The sequence below is a fragment of the Pelophylax lessonae genome (assembly GCF_965119305.1).
Source record: "Pelophylax lessonae genome assembly, chromosome: 9".
Lineage (NCBI taxonomy): Eukaryota > Metazoa > Chordata > Amphibia > Anura > Ranidae > Pelophylax > Pelophylax lessonae.
In genome coordinates, this window is record NC_138776.1 from 21645599 (window position 1) to 21665470 (window position 19872).

Below are 19872 nucleotides of genomic sequence, written 5' to 3' on the forward strand. Positions count from 1 at the left end.
TCCTGGAGTGATAGAATGTATATGATATTATAGAGGTGAGAGACAGGCAATAGAATGGTGAGCACTTAGTAGTAGTATTCAGGAGAGTGGTAGGTGATGATAGTATGCAGATAGGTTTTAGCAATCATGTATAGTAACAGGTGGTAGGGGACAGCAGATGAAGTATGCAAGAGAGAGTAACCTAGTGCAATGATAGATGATGGTAGTCCCAAGAGCTGGCAATCTATGCAGATGATAGAAATAGCTTAGATAGTAATAGTCCCTTTAGTATGCACTAATAGATAGTGAAGGTTAGGTTTAGTAAGAAATCCCCTGCGGGGTACTTATCACTAGATGGGTTAGTAGTAGCAAGGTCCAAGACTCAGAGTAATGGAGTAATCCGGTAGCGAGATACGGGATCGGTAGCGAGGTTCCGGTCTTGTTCAGGCAAGGGGAATAGCTTGAAGCTCCGGCAGCATTGGACAAGACAAGGCAACATGCGGTTTGAACGAGCAATGAGTGAGAGAAAGCCGGCGATTGAAATAGCCGCTCATAGCGGCGCCCGGCGATGACGTCATTGCCCTTAAAGGTGTATGCGTTCCATTTGGATAGCAAGATGGGACGCAATATTAAGAGAGAAATGTGGAAATAAGGGTACCAGAGGTACCAGAACATTACACAACTGGACTTTGCTACAAAATTCATCTGGAGGTAGCTCTATTAATAACTATATATATACCCGGATATATGTGCACCATTCCACCAGGACTTCTATCCGGTATTTTGCTGATAATATCTGTTTGAACATTGGATGTATGTTCTGTTATTAATCTCTTCTTATATAAAGCTTGTATTATTTATATACTGGTGTACATCTATATGCTTATGATAATGTTATCTGCTGGTTGTCGTAGATGTTCTGCTCCCAATGACTTTGATTTCATTGATGTCAGTGGGAGGAATAGTAACCCATCATTGGTATTAGTGGGAGAAATAGTACCCCATCATTGGTGTCGATGGGAGGAATAGTTCCCCAGCATTTGTATCAGTGGAAGGAATAGTCCCCCATCATTGGTATTAGTGGTAGGAATAGTGCCCCATCATTCATGTCAGTGGTATGAATAGTGCCCCATCATTGGTATTAGTGGGAGGAATAGTGCCCCATCATTGATGTCAGTGGGAGGATTTGTACCCCATCATTGGTATCAGTGGGAGGAATAGTTCCCCACCATTGGTATCAGTGGGAGGAATAGTGCCCCACCATTGGTGTCATTGGGAGGAATCATACCCTATCATTGGTATCAGTGGGAGGAATAGTACCCCATCATTGGTATTAGTGGGAGGAATAGTGCCCCATCATTGGTGTCAGTGGAAGGAATAGTGCCCCATCATTGGTATTAGTCGGAGGAATAGTGCCCCATCATTGGTATTAGTGGGAGGAATAGTGCCCCATCAACTGTTATTTCTCTTCCAATCACATTCCTAGCTGGGAGTTGTCCTCACCTGTGTGACAGCTGTGCATCCAGATCTTCTTCCCGTCATACTTACACCGACACCTCATCACATTGTTCCTGAAATCCGATTCTGCCACTTCAAATTTTGGGTTCAGAATGACCTATATATATAATATAAGGAATAGATAGGAGAAATACATTATTCATTTTACAACTTCTGAAAGCTGCCAGAACATAAAATTCCAAAAGTCTAATAGACTCTATAGAGCTTTCATTCACACAATCTGCTGGATGCACCGAATGAGCTAATAAGACTGTAAACCTTCGACCCAAGGTCAGCGTGTACAGCATTCCGCTAATGTGGCAGTTATATATCAAACAGCCGCGCCATGAATTGTATCTTTACCCCGGTGACATTGCAGGTAATGACTATAGATTTATGAAGAGTTATGTGCTGCTGGGGACTCGGCCGGTAAAATAAGGTTTTGGTCATATTTATTTGATCTAACTTGCAAACTAACAGAAAAAAAAAACGCTACATCGTCATAAAATTGGATGATTTATCGGTGTATTGGGAAATAGGTAAAATGTTGGATCTGGACTCCGAGTCCAGATGTGCAGAATGGATTTTACAAAATGCGTCCTATATATTAATACTTGACTTGTATTCTCTCTTTTTTTTATATATAATTTATTGCAAAGGTCTCCCAATCGTCCTCCAATAAAATTGTCCTTTTTTTTTTTTAAAGTCAAGTTTGTAAAGCAAACGGCGATTGTGCTGAAAAAGCTTGGACTGTTGTCTGATTATTTGTGCATATGTACAGTATATGAATGGAACACTTCAAACTATGGCCCTCCAGCTCTTCAGGAACTACAATTCCCATTATGCCTAGTCATGTCTGTGAAGGTCAGAGTTTTACAATGCCTCATGGGATGTGTAGTTCCACAACAGCTGGAGGGCCGTAGTTTGAGGATCCCTGCTCTAGATCAAAGATGTCAAACACAATGTCTGGGGGCTAATTCTGGCTTGTCAGGCATTGTCCTGTGGTGCAAGATGCAAGGAAGCTTTGGGAGGGGAAGAAGGGGTTGCACACAGCTCACCCCTGAACCCTGCACTCTGTACACAGCCTACCTCTGGACCCTGCACTCTCTACGAAGAACACCCCTGGACCCAGAACTCTGTATGTAGCACACTCCTGGACCCTGCACTCTGTACGTAGCGTTCCCCTGAACCCTGGACTCTGCAATTTTAACACGGCACACCCCTAAACCCTGCACTCTGTACGTAGCGCACCCCTGGACATTGCCCTTTGTAGATAGCACACCCCTGGGCCCTGCATTCTGTACGTAGCACACCCCTGGATCCAGCACTCCGTACCTAGCGCACACCTGGACCCAGCACTCTGTACATAGCGCACCTCTGGACCCAGCACTCTGTATGTAGCACACTCCTGGACTCTGAACTCTGTATGTAGCACACTCCTGGACCCTGAACTCTGTATGTAGCACACTCCTGGACCCTGCACTCTGTATGTAGCACACTCCTGGACCCAGCACTCTGTACCCAGTGAACCCCTGGACCCAGCACTCTGTATGTAGCGCACCCCTGGACCCAGCACTCTTTACGTAGCACACATCTGGACCTAGCACTCTGTACATAGCACACCCCTGAACCCAGCACTCTGTATGTAGCACACCCCTGGACCCTGCACTCTGTACATAGCACACCCCTGGACCCTCTACTTTGTACGTAGCGCACCCCTTGGCTCTGCACTCTGTACGTAGCACACCCCTGGACCCAGAACTCTGTACGTAGCACACCTCTGGACCCTTGCACTCTGTACATAGCGCACACCTGGACCCAGAACTCTGTACGTAGCACACCTCTGTACCCTGCACTCTGTACATAGCGCACCCCTGGACCCAGCACTCTGTACATAGCGCACCTCTGGACCCAGCACTCTGTATGTAGCACACTCCTGGACCCTGCACTCTGTATGTAGCACACTCCTGGACCCAGCACTCTATAGGTAGCACACTCCTGAACCCTGAACTCTGTACGTAGCACACTCCTGGACCCTGCACTCTGTACCTAGTGAACCCCTGGACCCAGCACTCTGTATGTAGCGCACCCCTGGACCTAGCACTCTTTACTTAGCACACTTTTGGACCTAGCACTCGGTACTTAGCACACCCCTGAACCCAGCACTCTGTACGTAGCGCACCCCTTGGCTCTGCACTGTGTACGTAGCACACCTCTGGACCCTGCACTCTGTATGTAGTGCACCCCTGTACCCTGCACTCTGTACGTAGCGCACCCCTGGACCCTGCACTCTGTATGTAGCACACCCGTGGACCCTGCACTCTGTACGTAGCGCACCCCTGGACCCTGCACTCTGTACGTAGTGCACCCCTGGACCCTGCACTCCGTACGTAGCGCACCCCTAGACCCTGCACTCTGTACGTAGCGTACCCCTGAACCCTTCACTCTGTATGTAGCGCACCCCTTGACTCTGCACTCTGTATGTAGCGCACCTCTTGACTCTGAACTCTGCATGTAGCGCACCCCTGGGCCCTGCACTCTGTACATAGTGTATCCCTGGACCCTGCACTCTGTAGCACACCCCTGAACCCAGCCCTTTGTACGTAGTGCACCCCTGGGCCTGGCTCACAGACTCCCCTTTAATTCATCCCAAAGGTGTTCTATCGGGTTGAGGTCAGGAATGAGTTTGGGGTACACTGTACCCCTACTCGTTTACTAAAATAGTGTTACATTGAAAAAAAACAAAGACAGTTTTTGACAATTCCTTTATTAAAAATAAAAAAGCAATGTCCCCTGATGTAGATCCATTGTCAATCAAGAGGCCCACCACACCACCGGACCCGAAAAATAATTAATAGAAAGCTCTGCACTCGTCGAAAGGCTAACCGCCGTCTGCCCGCTCCTCTGTCTTAAGTTCTTAAGTAGGTAAGGGGCAGGGCCAGCCAGTGGTGACACCTGATGGCCTCCCTCCATGTGACATCACCGACTGGTGCATGCTGGGTCGGTGATGCCACAAGGGGGCGGGGTCACCAAGTGATGTCACTGGTTGGCCCTGCCCCTTACCTATTTAAAAACTGTCAGACAGAGGAGCGGGCAGACGGCGGTTAGCCTTCAATGTCTGCAACAGCTGGAGGGCCACTAGTTTGAGACCTCTGGTCTATGGGAAAGTTTAACCCTTCTTCCACTAGCGCATTTGTGAGGTCAGGCACTGATGTGGACGAGAAGGCCTGCCTTGCAGTCTCTGCTCTCATTCATCCCAAAGGTGTTCTATCGGGTTGAGGTCAGGACTTGAGTTCCTCCACCCCAAAATTGTTCATCCACGTCTTTATGGACCTTGCTTTGTGCGCTGGTCCAAATCATTTGGTGGAGGGGGGATTATGGTGTGGGGTTGTTTTTCAGGGGTTTGGCTTGGCCCCTTAGTTCCAGTGAAGGGAACTCTTAAAGCGGAGTTCCACCCTGTATTCTTTTTTTTTTTTTAATACCCCCGGGACAATCAGGGCTAGTGCATTCCACAATGGCTAGCCTCTGATCTGTCCCGGGTTGCACTTACCTGTTAGGACAAATACTTACCTTGCAAACGTCTTGTCCAGCGCTGCCATCTCAGATGTGGGCAGCTTGAAGCCAGCGAGATCCCCTTCGGCGTCTTCTTCCGCCTTCTTTGGTCCCACGATGCTCTGCGCCGGCCCTGACGTCACTTCCGGGTCGCGCGCGTCATCCCTCTACAGCTTCTGGGCATGCCCAGAAGCTGTTTAGAAGGGGATGACGCGCGCGACCCGGAACTGACGTCGGGGCCGGTGCAGGCGCAATGATTCCTGGGAGCTATGACGTTCAGCTCCCAGGAATCATTGCAGAGCCAGGAAGTGACGATGGGCCGTGGCCGAGGAAGGAGGAAGAAGGAAGTAAGGTAAGTATTTTTTCTTCGCTACGAGGTAAGTAAAAAAAAAAAAATATGCGATTATCCATTTCTTTTTCAGGTGACCCGGAGCGAGAAGATGGAGGTAAGTATTAAATTAGGGTGGAACTCCACTTTAAGGCGTCAGCATACCAAGACATTTTGGACAATATAATGCTCCCATCTTTGTGGGAACAGTTAGGGGATGGCCCTTAGTGCCAGGACAAGGTCATCCAGCACTCAGGGCAAAGATGCCAAACTGCTTTGCCCCTCATTTACGGTTAGGGTCAGGGCGTCCTTATCCCTGCAATAAACAATTGTGCCCAGGGCAGCCGCCCTTCCTGCCCACCCCCGACCCAGGCCTAATGGTCCCTTTCTGTTCCAACATGACTGCTCACCATTGCCTACAGCCCCCCCCCCCCCCCCACACACACACACACACACACACATTCCATGTATCCATGTTCTGCTACAATATTGAAACAAAAGAAAACATTTCTGGGGGCCCAAAACACTTCTAGCCCTGCACATTCACCATAAACTCATGCAGCATTCTCTTTGGTAGAAGTTCTTTAGGCTTTTTCCCACCTGGAAAATATAGTCCCCGGGACCGACGTCTGTGATATCTATCCACTGGCAGTCGATGTCATGGCGGTAGGTGTCCCAGCAGCCAACTGTTATTCCTTGTTCCCCAAAGTTGGCGCACTCATAGCGCTTCTGGATTCCTGCACATTGAACATCGTTACTTGGAAACATAATTTAAAAAGGGTACAATCACTTTTTTAGTTACACTGCATTGTATTATGACATATTGTATACATATGATGACATTTGTTACATCTTTACATTGTATGATGACATATTGACGGGGATTTACTAAAACTGCAGCACATAGAATCTGGTGCAGCTGTGCATAGTAGGAACCAATCAACTTCCAGGTTTTATTGTCAAAGCTTAACCACTTCCGCCTCGGACGATTTACCCCCCTTAATGACCATGCGATACAGCACTGCGTTATTTTAACTGACAATTGCGCCGTCGTGCGACGGTGTACCCATATAAAATATTTGTCTTTTTTACCCTACAAACAGTGCTTTCATTTGGTGGTATTTGATGTACTTTTTTTTTGCGCTATAACCAAAAAAAGACTGACAATGTTGAAAAAACAAAACAAAAAAAAAAAAAAACAATAGTTTTTACTTTCTGCTTTAAAACCACTAAGCCCCCGTTCACACTAAGGCGACCTGTGAGGTGACCTGGTCGCCTCACAGGTCGCTGTAGGTCGCCTCCCATAGGGAAGCTGCGGACCCGTTCTAATAGGAGCGACACAAGTCGCTCCGACTTAAAAAAAGGGTCCGGAGCTTCTTTGGGGCGACCCGGAGCGACCTGCATAGACTTCAATGTTATGAAGTCCATGGCGGCCGCTCCGAGGTCACGGTGCGCTGCTCGCACCGCGACCTCGGAGGTCGCCCCGGCAAGTAGCGTCGCCTGCATGTGAACGGGGGCTTAAGCCTCAGCCCTATTTCGGACACTTTCTGTTTACAAGTTAAAATCAGTATTTTTTTCCTGGAAAACTACTTAGAACCCCCAAACATTATATATATTTTTTTAGCAAAGACTCTGGAGAATAAAATGGCGGTTATTGCAATATCTTTTGTCACGCGGTATTTGTGCAGCGGTCTTTAAAACGCCATTTTTTTGGAAAAATCACATTTCCCTACATTTAAAAATACTAAACAGTAAGGTTAGCCCATTTTTTTGTATATTGTGAAAGATGATGTCATGCCAAGTAAATAGATACCCAACATGTTATGGTTTAAAATCCCCCGTGGGATGGCGACAAACTACGGTCAATAGAGATCTCAATAGGCGACGCTTTAAATTTTTTTAACGGTTACCAGTTTAGAGTTGGAGTGTAGCTCTTTTTCTTAATTATTGATCATGCTCTGGCGATCGCGGCGATACCTCACATGTGTGGTTTTAACAGCGATTTAATTCGCGGCTCGACTTCCGTATACGTATTTTTTTTGTGCGCGAGCTAACGGTGACGGGAATTTTTTTTTTTTTTCCTATTTATTTTATTTTTTTTAACTTTATTACAGGTTTTTAAAAAAAAAATAAAAATCTGATCACTTTTATTGCTGTCACAAGCAATGTAAACATCCCTTGTGACACCAATATGCAGTGACAGGTACTCTTTATGGAGGGATCGAGGGTCTAAAAGACCCCAAACCCCTCTACTGCACTTCCCTGTATGCAAAACGCCGAAAACAACGTTTTTGCATACAGCCGTTTTTTAAATCTGCCGCCTTTTGCAGCACAGTAACCTGGAAGTGACGTCATGGACGCCGCCTCCGGGTTACGTCATCAGAGACCCGATCAAAGCCATTTCCGGCATTCATCGGGACTCCATCCAGCCGACGGGCGTGCCGCATCGGTCATTCCTGATAGAAAGCCGACCTTCGGCTGTAAACCACGGTACCGGGATGGTGCCTCTAGCTAAAGGCATCACCCCGGTATACTACCGCAAAGTTTGCCGACGTACCCCTACATCACTTTGCGGTAAGTGGTTAACCACTTCAGCCCCAGAAGGATTTGCCCCCTTAATGACCAGGCCATTTTTTGCAATTTGGTACTGTGTTATTTTTAACTGACAATTGCGCGGTAGTGCAACGATGTACCCAAACAAAATAAAGCTTTCTTTTGGTGGTATTTGATCACCTCTGCGATTTTTATTTATTGCGCTATAAACAAAAACAGCGACAATTCTGAAAAAAAAAAAAAAAACAATATTTTTCACTTTCTGCTATATAACATTCCCAATATAAAAAAAAAAAAATGTAAAAATCTAATTTTTTCATCCTTTTAGGTCAATTTGTTTTCTGCTACATATTTTTGGTAAAAAAAAAATCACAATAAGCGTATTTTTATTGGCTTGCACAAAAGTTATTGCGTCTACAAACTAGGGGAAATATGTCTTTTTTTTTTTTTACTAGTAACGGCGGAAATCAGCGATTTTTAACGGGATTGCGGCAGACAGATCGGACCCCTAACTGACATTTTTTACACTTTTGGGGGGGACCAGTGACATTACTACAGTAATCATTCATAAACATATGCACTGTTACTGTACTAATGACACTGGCAGGGAAGTGGTTAACCCAGGAGCAATCAAAGGGTTAAGTGTAAGCCTAGGGGGTGTTTTCTAACTGTATGGGACTTGTGGAATCAACACAGAGACCTGTGATCCTAAATAGGAGGATCACAGGCGTTCTGTGTTCATTCCAGAGAGAACAACAGTCTGCTGTGTTTGGGGGGAGGACTCTGTGCAGGCCAGTGAAGTTCCTCCACCCCAAACTCGCTCATCCACATTATCTTGCCAAAGTATTGGGCCACCCCTCCAAATCATTTGGTGGAGGGGGGAGGGGGGGGGGGATTATGGTGTGGGGTTGTTTTTCAGGGTTTAGGTTTGGCCCTTCTTACCAGTGAAGGGAACTCTTAAGGCGTCAGAATACCAAGACATTTTGGACAATTTCATGCTCCCAACTTTGTGGAAACAGTTTGGGGATGGCCCCTTCCTGTTCCAATATGACTGCTAACCAGTGCACAAACCAAGGTCTAGTTAGGGTGGAGGGACTTGGCTGGCTTGCACAGAGTTCTGACCTCAACCCGATGAATTAGAGCAGAGACTGAGAGCCAGGCCTTCTCCTCCAACATCAGTGCCTGACCTCACAAATGGCTCTATTGGAAGAATGGTCAAACATTCCCATAGACACTCCTAAACCTTGTGGACAGCCTTCCCAGAAGAGCTGAAGCTGTTATAGCTGCAAAGGGTGGGCCAACTCAATATTGGCCCTTCCGGACTAAGACTAAGAAGAGTCGAATCACCGCAGAGGTGATCAAATACCACCAAAAGAAAGCTCTATTTGTGGATGAAAACAGGAATTCCCAAATGATCCAATCAGAGAACGGAAGGGCACCGTGGTGACCCTGTATGATCATTCCCTTCCGTTCTCTGATTGATCATTTGGGAATTTTTGGACTTACTATGAAATGGATATATGAATGGTTCACACCCAACGCATATTAATTTATTGAGGACATTATTCTAATATATTTATTAATTCTATCCTTCCTTATATATGAATTGGTTGATTGTAACACTCTAGTATAATTGTATGTAGTTGATTGTTTGTAACATCCCTTGATATATTATCTCAACATATATCTACATCACAATCTATATTGATTATTGCAAGAGCAAAAAACGTGGGAGGTTATATACAGAGTTGTATAAAGTACTCGAAACCCATACTTGAGTAAAAGTACAAGTGCTCGATCAAAAAGTGACTTGAGTAGAAGTGGAAGTGCTCGATCAAAAAGTGACTTGAGTAGAAGTACTGAAGTATTCAACATTTTTTGTATTTAAAGCGGAGTTCCGGGCACAAAAACGAGATTTTGTTTTTGTGCCCCTCCGCTAGGTATGCCTCCCCTGAAAAGGAATTGGATAGTTATTTTTTTTTTGTTTACTTACCTTGCAATTGAAGATCGAAGATACTCACCTCAGAGTACTTCCTCCCTCGGAGCCGCGGCTCACCCCGTCACTTCCTGCCTCGCTATGATTCCTGGGAGCTGAACGTCACAGCTCCCAGGAATCAATGCGACGGCACCGGCCCCGCTCGTCATTTCCGGGCGACGCCGCATTCCCCTGCTAAACAGCTTCTGGGCATGCCCAGAAGCTGTGGAGGAATGCGGCGTCGCGCCGGAAGTGACGAGAGGGGCCGGTGCGGCGCATTCTGGGACAAGAAGACACAGAAGAGGACCGCACCGGCTTCAGCTGCCCACAAGAGAGATGGAAACGCTGTGGAAGAAATTTTATAAGTAAGTATTTCTTCTAAAAGGTAAGTGCGAACCGGGACAGATCAGAGGCTAGCCATTGTGGAATGTGCTAGCCCTGACTGTCCCGGGGGTATGTTTATTAAAAAATGACATCTGTGCCCGGAACTCCGCTTTAAGTATTGCAAGTCGTTTTTTAAAAAATGTTGCTACTCAAGTACTGAAAGTAAAAGTACAAGTACTGTGTTATGTAGTTATTAAAGAAAGAAGTCAAAAGTTTGAACATCATATTGTTTTTTATTATTTCAAATACAGCTTTTATTTATACATACAGTAGCATTTATTTCCGTATGCGCTGATAATACACATGTTTTGAGCTTCATGAAACCTCCCATCTACTGTTCTGGCAGTGGTAATTTTTATAATTGTAACGAGTAACTATGCAGCACAAAAAAAAAATATCGGAGTAGAAGTATTGAAATCATTGAAAAAATGTAGTGAAGTAAAAGTGGAAGTAGGAGAAAAAAATTCTACTCCAGGAAAGTACAGATACCGTCTTTCCGTACTTAACCACTTTACGTCTGCTCACAGTAATACTACTGCGGCAGAGTGGTTCGTTATCGTCTGACGACGTAGTATTAACGTCGTCACACACTCCCCCTTCTGGGCGGCGCTTGCGCGCCGCCGGAGGCTCGCTCCCGCTGTTTTCATTCACAGCGGGAGTCGGGCCAGGGGAGGAGCAGCGGCTATCGCTATCGTCATAGTGACAGGGAGTGACAGATCGGACTGTTCAGCATAGCTGGACATCCGATCTGTCCATGACTCGCTCAGTCACCTCCCCCCCTACACGTCAGTAAGCACCAGGCATACATTAACCCCTCCCTCTCCAATAAAATTAACCCCTTCCCTGCCAGTGTAATTTTTACAGTAACAGTGCATATATATAGCACTGATTACTGCAGTAATGTCACTGGTACCCCCAAAAGTGTCAAAAATGTCAGTCAAGGGTCCGATCTGTCCGCTGCAATGTCGCAGTCCCGCAAAAAAAATTGCGGATCGCCGCCATTACTCGTTAAAAAAAAAAACACCAAAAATGACAGAAATCTTTCCCTTTGTTAGTAAACGCGATAACTTTTGCGCAAACCAATCAAAATACGCTTATTGCGATTTTTTTTTACCAAACATAGGTAGCAGAAAACAAATTGGCCAAAAAATTTTTAAAAAATTGGTTTTTACATCTTTTTTGGGGGGAATTTCATATAAAAAAATGTTAAAAATATTGTTATTTTTTCAAAATAAACGCTCTTTTTTTGTTTATAGCGCAAAAAGTAAAAATCGCACAGGTGATCAAATACCACCAAAAGAAAGCTCTGTTTGTGGGAAAAAAAGGACGTAAATTTCGTTTGGGTATGGCATCGCACGACCGCGCAATTGTCAGTTGAAGTCGCACAGCGCCGAATCGCAAAAAGTGGCCTGGACAGAAGACAGCAAAATCCTCCGGTGGTAAAGTGGTTAAGTACAGTAGTGAAGTAGCTCTACTTAGTTATTATACATCTCTGGTTATATATACCCCCCTCTTTCTTTCTATTTGTGGGAAAAAAAGGACGTCAATTTTATTTGGGTACAGCGTCACACGACTGCGCAATTGTCAGTTAAAATAACGCAGTGCCGTATTGCAAAAAATGGCCTGGTCATTAAGGGGGTAAATCCTTCCCGTCTAGAAGTGGTTAAATCACATTGCTAATTGAATATTGTACTTGTTTTGTAGCCTAAATACTGAAATTTGCACCTAAAACTGTAATTTTCTAACTTTTGGAAATGCCAGCAAAAGCTTGGCTATGCCAGTAAATGTTGGGTGTTGTGTCAGTAAATTCCAATCTGGTAGGTTGGCAACACTGCTTCCTTTACTTCAATTTTCCGTGTAATGGGCATGATGTGCATTGTAAACCTTTTACAGGTTCAGGGACATTCATTTACCTTTTCCGCAACGTGTGTCTTCCAGGCAGAAGCTGGCTTTGTGTCCTTCAGCAACTTTGGAGCCGTTCATATTGAGGAGGTCATAGTGGGTGAAGACTTCAATGCTGTGGTAATGTCTGAGCAGGGAAAGAATAGAACAAAATGATAACTTACAAGGACCATGATGATGGTGGCTTCACGTAGTCATGTATGGAAAGAGACACTGCGGTGAGCCTATAAGAGGGACGAAAAAACACATAATTGAAGCTCTTCTTCTGCAATGTATGTGCTAATTACTGGGCGATTCCAGGATATCACTTTACAAGGATCTGTGCTGGGGGGGGGGTTTAAAGGAACAACCAAGGAAATGTAAAGACACCACCCCATAGCTCTGAAATATTTCATCATGTCTATCTATTCCTACTCTCTATACCAGGGATCCTCAAACTTCGGCCCTCCAGCTGTTGTGGAGCTACACAACCCATGAGGCATTGTAAAACTCTGAACTGACATGACTAAGCATGATGGGAATTGTAGTTCCTGAACAACTGGAGGGCCATAGTTTGAAGACCCCTGTTCTATACATTCATTCCGCTCATGCAAAATACCACAAGAAACCAGCAGCAGTAGAAACGTTAACAACCCTTAAAGTTATACTAAACACAATTTTGATAGGACTTTTTAGGTGCAAAAAAATTTCAAGAAAACATTTTTACAAAAAAATATACAAATAATTTTATTTAACTATTACAAAGTTAGAAATACATTAAAATCATTTGAGATGTTCAAATGCCACTTATATGGGTATCTGCTCTACATGTTTCGCCATTTGTCGTGGCTTCTTCAGGAGGTTATGAATCCTTGTGCCCAGGGGCAGACTGGCAACCTTCGGCCCAGGAGGCAAGTACAAACCAGAGGCCCATGGTGGACTGGCCCCACTCCCACTCTCCCTCTTCCTGTCCTCCTTCTGACCCCCAATCCAGGCTGAAGCCCTGCTCCAAGTACTCTCCACTCACTGGCTGAATCCGGGTTCCCGACCTGGCAAGCAGGGGGCTGTTGGGGGGAGCTGGGACAGCTTGGTTGGGGCTGGCCAGGGAAAGAGTCTCCAGTGGGGCATTAAACTGGCCACTGCTCAGACACAGTTTACTTTACACCATCCATGCTGGGGGGGGGGGTTCATGCGCTCTGTCCTTGTCTTCAACCCGCACTCAGTAGGTCAGTGGTGGAGACTTTTTACTTCTCTTCACCAGGAATCCTTTAGGCATGTCTGTGGCAGAAGCGGTGCAGTCTTTTTATGGGGCATCAGAGCGACCCAGGGGGCAATTGCTCTCCTGCCCCCTAGCCCAGTTCTTCCCTGCTTGTGCCCAAGGGTTTTCTACATAAAGAAAAATACAGTAATGTACATAAATATATATATATGGACATTATGAAAGTACATACAATATTAAAGTGCAACATATGCACAACTATATATGCAGCAAAAAATTGCTTCCACCCATACATGTAGATATTCACAATCCCTCATCATTAATTAATACAAGTAATCACATAAATGGACATAAATGTATTCATACCCATAGAAACCCCCCCTACATTTATGTCCATTTATGTGATTACTTGTATTCATTTATGATGAGGGATTGTGAATATCTACATGTATGGGTGGAAGCAATTTTTTGCTGCATATATAGTTGTGTATATGTGACACTTTAATATTTTATGTACTTTCATAATGTCTATATAATTACTGTATATACATTACTGTCTTTTTCTTTACGTAGAAAACCCTTAGGCACAAGGATTCATAATTCTCCTGAAGAAGCCACGACAAGGGGCGAAACATGTAGAGCAGATACCCATATAAGTGCCATTTGAACATTTCAAATGATTTTAATGTATTTCTAACTTTGTAATAGTTAAATAAAAATTATTGGTATATATATATTTTTTTTTTGAAAATGTTTTCTTGAAATTCTTTTTTTGGACCTAAAAAGTCCCATCAAAATTCTCTATTCAAATATTGTATTTTTTATACAGGATGCGGTGCTATTCAAATTGACCCTCTATCCTCCAGCAAAGCCCCCCTTTTTGTATTATCCTAAACACACACTGTGTCATTTACATTGTCCCTTCTTTAGGGTTTTTTTTTTTTTTTTTAGCGGGAAAAAAGGGGAAGGCAGCTCCGGCAACTCCAGCACTGAATGTATGTAATGGCAAGGGGTGCTGGGGTGTGCTGAAGGGTCTATTGATCACCAGTGCTGCCAGCATTGCTGCAGAGGTTGAAGGGGTGGGGGGTCAGCCTGCCAGTGCTCACACCATACGCCGCACACTGCATCAAATTGGTCTGCATGGCTGTCGTCCCAGAAGGAAGCTTCTTCTAAAGATGATGCACAAGAAAGCCCACAAACAGTTTGCTGAAGACAAGCAGACTAAGGACATGGATTACTGGAACCATGTCCTGTGGTCTGATGAGACCAAGATAAACTTATTTGGTTCAGATGGTGTCAAGCGTGTGTGGCAGCAACCAGGTGAGAAGTGCAAAGACAAGTGTGTCTTGCCTACAGTCAAGCATGGTGGTGGGAGTGTCATGGTCTGGGGGTGCATGAGTGCTGCCGGCACTGGGGAGCTACAGTTCATTGAGGGAACCATGAATGCCAACATGTACTGTGACATACTGAAGCAGAGCATGATCCGCTCCCTTCAGAGACTGGGCCACAGGCCAACATAACGACCCCAAACACTCCTCCAAGAAGACCACTGCCTTGCTAAAGAAGCTGAGGGTAAAGGTGATGGACTGGCCAAGCATGTCTCCAGACCTAAACCCTATTGAGCATCTGTGGGGAGCACAGAAGGTGGAGGAGTGCAAGGTCTCTAACATCCACCAGCTCCATGATGTCGTCATGGAGGAGTGGAAGAGGATTCCAGTGGCAACCTGTGAAGCTCCGGTGAACTCCATGCCCAAGAGGGTTAAGGCAGTGCTGGAAAATAAATGGTGACCATCAAAAATATTGACACTTTTTTTTTTATCAAAGGCATGTAACAGAATTCAAGCAAACAATTCAGCCAATTCAGAGAGCGTGCCGCTCTCCTCAGGCAGGGAACTCCAACATAAGCACATAAAAGGAAAGAAAAGGAGGCGCAAACACCTAATGCATTACCCGTGGTCACCATAAAAAATATTTTATTAAAATGCCAAAAACATACTCACAGACATGAAGAGTAAAATTGCATTACAAGACTCCACCACACATGGAATGGAACATGTCCCTGTAGATAGGACCGCTAACGCATTTCGGGAGTCAAGCTCCCTTCATCAGAGCTTTTTTAATATTTGGTCTTTTTTGGTTTATATTGCAAAAAAAAAAAAAAAAAACGCTTTGTGTGAAAAAAAAAAAATATAAATTGAATTGTCATCTTTCAGGTTGTCAGTAAAAAATGTGTTTTGTCACTAAATTTCCCATGTTTTGCCAGTAAAAAATGCCAGGGGAGCTTGGCAACCCTGCTTTCATGCAAACCAATCAATATACAATGATTGGGAATTTTTTTTTTTTTTTTTTTTTATCATAGGCATGTAACAGAATTATTTAAGCCAAAATGTTTGTTTTTATGTTTTCATTTTTTATTGGATATGTTTTATAGTAGAAAGTAAAAATGATCTAAAATTGAATTGTAATGTTTCAGGTTGTCAGTAAAAAATGTGTTCCTGATAGAACTCCATGGCAGCACACGTATGGGTAGGCTCCGCCTCCTCTCCTACCCTATAGGACCCCACTCCCATAAATTTTTGCTCCAAGCCAGGAGCCGTGTTCCTTTTTTGTCCTCCTTCCGCAAGAGAAGTCTTACCTTATAGGATGCGTTTTCTTACATACCTGGTGGCGTGTGGCTTTCCTGGATGATGCCTTTCTACCTTAGTCCAGCAATCTCAGTACTACTGGGTGGACCCGGGCAATTTGAAATGATGCCGGAAGATGCCATAAATCCTGAATGAGAGGTGGGCTGCATCGCTTGGCCAAACGTCCTTGCTACTAGCGGGAGGCCCTTATGCCCTGACGCACACGCTAGTCTCCGGTTGAGGAGCGTTCCAGGTCCTTCTGTCGGTATTGGTGGTAATGTATTGCTTACTTTATACTTTATATCGTTTTGCTTCCTGGCTAGTATGGCGGCTGGAGCGCTCCTGCGTTCCAGGCCGTCGCTCTCGGCTCCTCCCCCTGCCTCCTGATTCCCAGTTGGGTGTTCATTGCGAGGCTTGGTTCCTAAGTGGTCTGCGCATGTGCGCACGCCACTTCCGGTCCTCCATGACGCGGTGGCGTCGGGGGGGGCGTGGCTTTACGGCTCCCGGGAAATTTAAACAGCTGATGGAGCTGTCATTCTTGGGATGTCTGTGGGCTTTTGCGGCGGCCTCCCCACGCTGTGTCTCTGCCTGTGTTTGGTAAGTCCTGTGCTGGGTCAGTCCTGCTTGAATGGGGGAGGGGAAAGGCGGCTATGGGAAGGTAAGATTGAGTTCTTACATCCTTCCTATTGCAGGTTATCTCGCTGTGATTTGCAATGGATGCCTCACCGCCCCCCGGTGGCCAGTCCCTGCGCAACAGGTGAGCTTTAGCTTTTAACTCTCGCTTGTCTGCCAGCTGGCTTACTGTAGCCTGAGCTTTTCTTTCCTTTGTTTTCAGCCCTTTTAGGTCTGACCAACGTCCTGCATCGGGATCAAAGGATAGATCACCTTCAGGCCATCACCATGCATCATCCAAATCCAGGCACCATAGATCCAGGTCTAGGTCTCGGCGCCATGATGATTGTCCAAGCCGGTCTTCCCGACATGCTGACCGCCCCGCACACAAATCTTGCTGGGGTTGTAGGGCTGTAGTCCCTGAGGATAGATCCTTGTGTGATGCCTGCTATTCTCGGGCAATCAAGGAAAAACAAGTCCCAGATCCACCAGTGGAAACCCTGGTCAGGCGGATCGTGCAAGAATCCTTAAGGGATTGGGATTCCAACCGGCTGTCTGGTCATACAACTGATACTCCAGTTCTCCCTCAGAGGGAAGACGTAGAGCCAGGCACTTCCCAGCCGAGTCGCTTCTCGGATTCCTCTGAAAGTGAGGATGACCTAGAAGACCAAAGTTCAGGTTTTGATTTTGCCATGATCTCTCCGCTAGTAAGAGCGGTAAAAGAGGCGTTAAAATGGGAAGAGCCAGCAGACTCCCCAGCAAAACAGAAGAAATACTTTAAACATCTCAAGAAAGAACGGGATCATTTCCCTTTTCTGAATGAGCTGGGGGAAATCATTACAGACGAATGGCATGGAGTTGAAAGAAAGAATTCCTTATCGTCCAAATTTTCCAGGTTATATCCTTTTAAGACCGACAAAGTGAAGCATCTTGATTCTGCACCTACAATAGACGCAGCCTTGATGAGGCTAGTCAAACACGTTACCCTACCTTTGGAAGATTCCGTCTCATTTAAAGATGGTCTGGATAGACGAATTGATACGGATCTCAAAAAGATCTATCTGTTAGCTGGTATGACCTGCAAGCCAGCCCTAGCCCTTGCAGCCACATCCAAAGCTATGGAGGCTTGGGTAGATAACGTGGAGACCACACTGAAAGGTGTCTCAGAAGAAGCAGCCAGAAGCTCGGCTGTGTATGAACTAAGGTTAGCAACGGCCTTTTTGGGAGAGGCTTCCATTGATATCATTCGCCTGGTGGCGCGGGTCATGCTCTCTTCTGTCACGGCCAAACGTGCTTTATGGTTACGTCCCTGGCTGGCCGATCCTGCTTCCAAACAAGCCTGGTGCAGGATTCCGTTTGAGGGTGCGTCCCTTTTTGGCAACAAGCTGGACAGTGCCATTACCCGTGCCACTGGTGGTAAATCAGGTTTCCTCCCTCAGGATCGCCGTTTGTTTGACCGCAGAAGATTTCAGCACAAACCAAGTTCGGATCGATCCAGAGAAGCTCGATCTTACAGGCCTGGACGTGAGTTCAGAAAGAATTGGAAAAGATCTCAACCTACAGGTCAGAAGTTCAACAAGGGAACACCTTCTAGTGGTCGGGAGACCACAAAGTCTTTTTGATATCAGGCCTGCTCAAGCGTTGCGAGTAGGCGCTCGTCTACGTCAGTTTGCGCACGTTTGGGCAGCCTCGATTACGGACCAGTGGACCGTCAAGACTGTGTCTCATGGTCACGTTTGGTCTTTCGAAGAAACTCCAATTCTGCGGTTCATTCCTACGGCTCTACCTCGCGTGGAAGAAAAGAAGTCAATTCTTCTGTCATACGTAGATTCCCTGATCTCTCAAGGTGCTGTCATCCCAGTTCCGGCCGAAGAAAGGTTTCAAGGCCTTTATTCACCTCTATTCATGGTGCTAAAGAAAAACGGTTCTTGGAGACCGGTCATAGACCTGACTCATCTGAACTCTTTCATAAAGAAAGAGAGGTTCAGGATGGAGACACTCTTCACTATCCGCCAAGTGGTGCAACCAGAAGATTGGATGATCTCCATAGATCTAAAAGATGCCTATTTCCATGTCCCAGTGGCAGCAGAACTACAAAAGTTTCTTCGCTTTGCCGTGGGTCAAGTGCATCTCCAGTTTACCTGTCTCCCTTTCGGGCTTACCACCTCACCTTGAGTCTTTTCAAAGATCTTACTGGCTATTGTAGCTCTGATCAGATCGAAAGGGATCCGACTGTTTCACTACTTAGACGATCTGCTTCTTCTTTCTCAAGACCAAGCACAGATTCTGCAACACAGATCTCAGGTAATCTCCACCCTTCAAGAATTCGGGTGGCTCTTGAATCTGGAGAAAAGCCATCTGGATCCGTCAAAATCCTTGATCTTCCTGGGGGCACTCTTCAACACCTCCAGAGGCACCATCTCTCTTCCAGTGGAGAAGATTCCGGTGATCCGCAGCAGAATACAACCGGCAATGTCAACTCCTTATCTTCGGGCATCACAGTGTCTGAAAATAATAGGGACCATGGTCTCCACGGCCCCCATGGTCAAGTGGGCACAGTGGAGGATGAGGCCCTTTCAAATCGGTTTCCTCCGCCAATGGAGCTCTGGGAATCCAGACACTCCTGTACGGATAACATCCTCTACGAGGGCGAGTCTGTCTTGGTGGCTACAACGGGAAAATCTCCTGAATTGTCATTCGATCGTTCCCGTTCCTTGGATCGTTGTGACATCGGATGCCAGCCAGACGGGCTGGGGTGCGCACTGCCTGTCAGAGGTGGCCCAGGGCAGGTGGGACTTTCCCACCCTCGGGTTGGTCTCAAATGTCCTGGAGCTTCGGGCAGCTTTTCGTGCCATCATGGCTTTCCGTCACTTGGTGAAAGGGTCCTCGGTCCTTCTACGGCTAGACAATACGACGGCAGTCGCATATATCAAGAGGCAAGGGGGCACCCGCAGTTCCTCCCTTCTGGAAGAAGTGAAACCGATCATGGCATGGGCCCAACGGAATCTTGCCAATCTATCAGCTGCTTATCTTCCAGGAGTCCAGAACGTTCAGGCAGATTTTCTGTCAAGAACCAATCTAGACAACAACGAATGGTCTCTTCATCCAGAAACCTTCAAGTGGGTCATCTCTCTGGGGATTCTTCCGGAAGTAGACCTGTTTGCCTCTCCAAACAATGCCAAACTGACGAAATTCTACTCGAGATGGCGTTACCCCCAAGCCTACGGGGTAGATGCTCTGACGGACCACTGGAAGTTCCACAAAGCAT

General features: G+C 45.8%; 1 protein-coding gene across 1 annotated transcript in view; it reads right to left on the minus strand.

Moving 5' to 3' along the window:
• The window catches only part of LOXL4 (lysyl oxidase like 4), a gene marked incomplete at its 5' end in the record, with an annotated part of 151957 nt that overhangs the window by 7020 nt on the left and 125065 nt on the right, over positions 1–19872 (minus strand). Inside the window, 3 exons of the mRNA XM_082268366.1 lie at positions 1483–1594; positions 5957–6093; positions 12182–12297. Coding sequence (XP_082124492.1) covers positions 1483–1594; positions 5957–6093; positions 12182–12297 — 365 coding nt within the window. The remainder of the gene's footprint in view (positions 1–1482; positions 1595–5956; positions 6094–12181; positions 12298–19872) is intronic.